The 5218-nt window shown below is 41.9% G+C and overlaps 1 protein-coding gene across 1 annotated transcript; it reads left to right on the forward strand.

The window, feature by feature from the left end:
- The first annotated feature begins 863 nt into the window (after nt 1-863).
- Nucleotides 864-1847, forward strand: LOC141825363 (ethylene-responsive transcription factor CRF2-like). Its single transcript, XM_074712748.1, has one exon. The coding sequence runs from the start codon at nt 864-866 to the stop codon at nt 1845-1847; it is 984 nt and encodes a 327-aa protein (XP_074568849.1).
- The last annotated feature ends 3371 nt before the right edge of the window (nt 1848-5218 follow it).

A 5218-nucleotide genomic window follows, 5' to 3' on the forward strand; every position in this document is an offset into this window, starting at 1 on the left:
ATTTTTACAATTTATATAATAATCATCATTAAAATTGTTGCGTACCTCGTTTAGATATATTAGATTGACCTTGTTATAAGTTTGAAAGCATTTATAATAGAACAATTGTAATGGAATCTCCTTTTAATATTTAGAGAAAAAAAATATCCTTTTGATATTTTCTTTTTTGACGTTTGCGGCCTTTACGAAAAAAAGGTAGAGTTAAAATTAGAAAATGATTTTTTAAAATGGTAGGGTAAAGCAAATAAGTAAATTTCTTACTGCGTACCAACGGCAATACTGAATTGGACAGAACGACAGCCGCAAACTTACAAAGCACCCGCACCAATACCCACACCCAGCGCCCAGCCCACTGTCACCCGGCTCTCCGTTGTTCTATCTTCTTCTCCCGTCTCTGTTGTTTCTGCTGTGTGCTCGAACTCTGTGCTCCAACCGCCGCTACCACTCCTCCACCCTCTGACATTAGCTACTCCTGCTCTCTCTGTGTCCTTACCACCGCCACTGACCTCTCCACTCCCTCTGCAGCTCAAACCCCTTCTAAACCATGTGCTGCTGTTTCCTCCATTCCATTCCTTTGCTCGCGATTTTTTTTTTTTTCAATTTCCAGCTAATTTTTCGTCCCTTCTTTTTATTTACAAAGTAGTCGAGATTGGATTTGTGCTCCGAGCTGCCTTTCCTGGATATATTCTCGCTCCTTTCTTATACTTTTGCTTTTTGGTCGAGCTTTTTTGCCACTCTTTGTTTCCTCTTGATGCTTTACGTTGGATTCTTTGTGGTTGTATGTGTTGATTTCTTCGATGGCTTAATTGCAGGGAGAAATTGAGCAAGTAGATGCGAATAGAATAAACGGTACGAGCTGAGACATGGATGCGACGATGTCGTTGATGGTGCCCGTTAAGCGCACGGAGCATGTCGAAGTAACACCCAAGGCTTTGCCGTCGCTGATCAGTACGCGCCGGCAATGCGACGGCGCCAGGCCGCGCACCATCAGAATCTTCTGCGACGATGTCGATGCCACTGACTCCGACGACGAGGAGTCAAAGTGCTGCCGCGTCCGCCGTTACGTCCAGGAGATTCGTTTCGAGCACCGCCCCGAGACCGCTGGAGAGGACGAGCTCACTAGGAAGAGAAAGAAGACTGCCGTTGTTGGCGATGGAGGTGGGCGCAGGTTCATCGGCGTCCGACGGCGGCCGTGGGGCAGGTACGCGGCGGAGATACGAGACCCGTGGCGGCGCGTTCGGGTGTGGCTCGGCACGTTCGACACCGCCGAGGAGGCGGCCAAGGTGTACGACTCGGCGGCCATCCGGTTCCGCGGTCCTGACGCTGCCACCAACTTCTCGCAGAAGCCGACCACCGCACCTGCCCAAGCTTCTCATCATCCTCTTCCACCACTACCTCGGAAAAAGTTTCTCCCCGCCAGCAACCTCACCTCCGTGCCCGGGGGAGGCTACGACTCAGGCGACGAGCCGCGAATCCTCTCCTCCCCGATCTCAGTCCTGCGCGGCTTCACTTCCTCCACCACGGCATCGATGGGGATGGCTAGAAAGACGAAGTCTCCGCCGCCTTCCACGGTCTCCGACGTCGCCGAACTCGGCCTACCGTGGCAGCTCTGGGCCGTTTTGCCCATCGAAGCCGCGACGCCACACTACGATTTCCTCGACTTCGGCGCAGAGGAGCCGAGCCTATTCCACAACGACTTGTCTCGTACTAGCTTCGTGTCCGAAGAGTTGAGCCACGGCTTCCTCAGCTCTGAACTCGAGCTAGGCTCGTCTACGTGGCAGGGTGCAGACGACTGTTTTCAGGATATCTGCGATTTATTCCCTATCGAACCGTTCACCGTTATTTGACACCGTCGTGCGGACGCCGAATTATCGGCTGATTTTGCTATTCCTTTTTTGACCTTTTGTTTTAAAAAGAAATATATAGTGCTGCCCAAAAAATTTCTCATCCAGTTAAGACAAGGAATTAAAATGTTTTTTTTTCTCAATCGATAATTATTTAATCTAGTTATTTCAGAAAGTCCAAATCCGTGTAATTATCCATTTTCATTTGTTGTGGTATAGAAACACTTCTATCTAGAAAAAAAATTATTTTCATATCTTAGCTATATATATATATAATTTTGATATTTTGTGTGCTTGATCTTGCTCGTGCAACGTGCGATAGAAGATTTCGAATATCTAAAAGTGTTCTAGGTGTCCGAAATAATAATAGTGATATTTTATTTTATTTATTTTTTGATTTATAATTAAACTATTTAAGATTTTCCTATTAGAGTTTAGAGGTTGGGCTATAAGTATTAAATATAAAAAATTTTAAAATGAAAAAAATTTAATTATTCACGGAGTGTACCAGATAAGAAGTACAGAATAATATTTTAGTACAATCTATGAGCAATTTTTTTTTTCATTTTAAAATTTTTTTGTGCTTAGTACTATAACCCAACTCCTAAAGAAAATCTTAAAAGGTTTAACTGTAAGTAATAATAAATATATAAAAATAAAAAATAATATTATTACTATTTCGAGCACTCGAAATCTTCTATTGTAGATGAGTAATGCAGGATAAGATGTGTAGAGTATCAAAATTATATATATGATTCTGTGCATCTCAGAATTATATAAAAAATAACATTGTTACTGTTTCGGGCGCTCGAAATCTTCTATCGTAGATGAGTAGTGCAGGATAAGGTGTGTAGAGTATCAGAATATATATATATATATATATATATATATATATATATATATATATATATATATATATATAATTTTCTTACCTTTGCGCGCTTGATTCTGTGCGTCTCATCCTCGACAGAAGATTCTGGGCTCCCAGAAGCGTTCCAAGTGTCCGAAATAGGAATAGTGTTATAATTTATTTATTTTTATTTTTTTCTTACGGTTAAGTCATTTAAGATTTCCATTTTAAATTTAGGTGTTAGATTATAGTATTAAGCATAAAAAATTTTAAAATGAGAAAACTTTAGTTATTCATAGGTGTGCAGGTTGTTATCCTACACTTCTTATCTAGCACACTCCATGAGCAACTAAATTTTTTTCTTTTTGATTTTTTTTATGCTTAATACTATATCCGAACTCTTAAACCCTAAAGTAAAAATCTTAAATGATTTAATCGTAAATAAAAAAAAAGACATTGTTCCTACTTCGAGTGCTTGAAATACTTTTGGGCATTCAAAATCTTCTATCATGCACCGCGGACAAAGTCAGACGTGCAGGATAATAGAATCCTCTATATATATATATGAAAATTGATCTGCCGCGCGACTGATTCCTGCGCACCCGTGCGCGAATCAATCCCGACCGTCCATTTTTGCGATGCACAGTATTTCTCCTCGGACGTTTGCCGCTTCTCCGCCGCTGTTCACCGCCGTCCGGCCATCTCCGGCCACCGGACCGGCGGCGATGGATGCGCAACTCGCCGGCGCCGGGTCCGGTGGCCGTATTCCGGCCAAATTCGGCCGAAATCCGATCGAATTTCGGCCGAAATCGGCCAACAGCTACTGTTGGCCGATTCCGGTCGAAATCGACCGGATTCTGGCCGAATCATGGCCGAAGACCGGCCGCGATCGACGCGCCCGGCGCCGGCGCGTCGTCCACGGCCGGTCTCCGGCCGTGATTCGGCCGGAATCCGATCGATTTCCGCTGAAATCGGACAAGGGTCGTTCTGTTGCGTTTTTGGCCGGATTCCGACTGGATTCCGGCCACAATCCGGCCGGAGCGCCAGCGAGCTGGCTTTCCAATGCGTCTAGTCCGGCGGCCGTCGGTGACCGGACGGCGGCGCGATGGCGGTGGAAGCGGCGGTGGATCGGAGCTGTCGCGCAGGTGTCGCGCGGGATGCGTCGCGCGGCAGATCAGGACTCATATATATATAACCCTTAAAGTTTAAATCTTAAATAAAAAATTTTTAAAAAATTTATTTTTGATAGTAACGGAATATATATATATATATATATATATATATATATATATATATATATATATATATATATATATATATATATATATATATATATATATATATATATCATTGTCGATAAAAAAAACATTGTCTCTGAATTCTGGATTTGGAATTTTTGAAAGCTGAAGGCATAAAATGTAGTGCAATTATTTGAACCGATCGAGATCCTTATAATTTAAGTAATATAAAAAAAGATTTAGGAATAAAGAAATAAAGAGCTTAAAAAGATATAATATATGCTCATTTATGACTTTTAAATGGGATATTTATCAACCATATGATTTATCTTCTCACGGATGATCGTAGGACCGACCGTGTGAGACTGTTGAGATGACAGATTCCACCTTTTGTTATAGCAGTGAGTATATAAAGAGTTCTTAATATCATCCTTTATTGTGATACCATTATTTTTACCATCTAAAGGAGAGAAATAGGATCTGTAGCTCACCTCTTTTCCATCATATACTCTCAAACTTGTGCACTCATCCAACTAGGACCACACCCATATTCAATGGTCATTGATGAATTTTTTCTCACAAGATAATCGAATCATCTCTCCAGTACAATGGAGTAGTTGATGAATGATCACAAATAATCTTACTATAAAGCCTCCTAAGGCACTGTGCGATTGTAAGTATTCCTGTCTGAGAGTAAGAGAGGTGAACCACCCGTGGGTAACCTCCGAGATTGATAAGCTTTCAATGATCTGGCGAAGGGCAGGCTCCATGAGTCTCTCCTGTTGATGCAGCCTAACCTTAGTCAGACCCGAGTCAGACTCGAGTCGGTTTTGATGTTTGACCAAGATTAATTAGATCAACTAATCATAATTTAAGTTTAGCTTTACCTGATTGAATTAAGTTAAGAAAGTGAAGTTGAAGGTCACCCAAGAAATTAACGACTTACTCGGGATACCTGGTTTACAGACATATTTCCTAACTCCTGGGTTGATTGATGAGATTCCCGGGAGAACATTATTTTGACCGAGAGAAAAGAGGTTGCCCAGAAATAGGTTCCACTGACAAGTCCTTGCCCGGGAAGGAAATAAACTTAACCAGGAAAGAACTGGCCGGGTAAGTAACAAGGAGACACTACAAGAATTTAGGTATTTAGCGACGAAATATTTTCGTCGCTAACCTAATAATTTCGTCGCTAACATATCTTAGCGACGATAATATATCGTCGCTATTTTTGTCGCTATAAGCTTGTCGCAAATTAATGTTAGCGACGAATTTTCAAAATTTCA

Source organism: Curcuma longa, chromosome 3 (genome assembly GCF_044706935.1).
Source record: "Curcuma longa cultivar G26 ecotype Majalengka, Jawa Barat chromosome 3, ITB_CL_G26_1.1, whole genome shotgun sequence".
NCBI classification, from domain to species: domain Eukaryota; kingdom Viridiplantae; phylum Streptophyta; class Magnoliopsida; order Zingiberales; family Zingiberaceae; genus Curcuma; species Curcuma longa.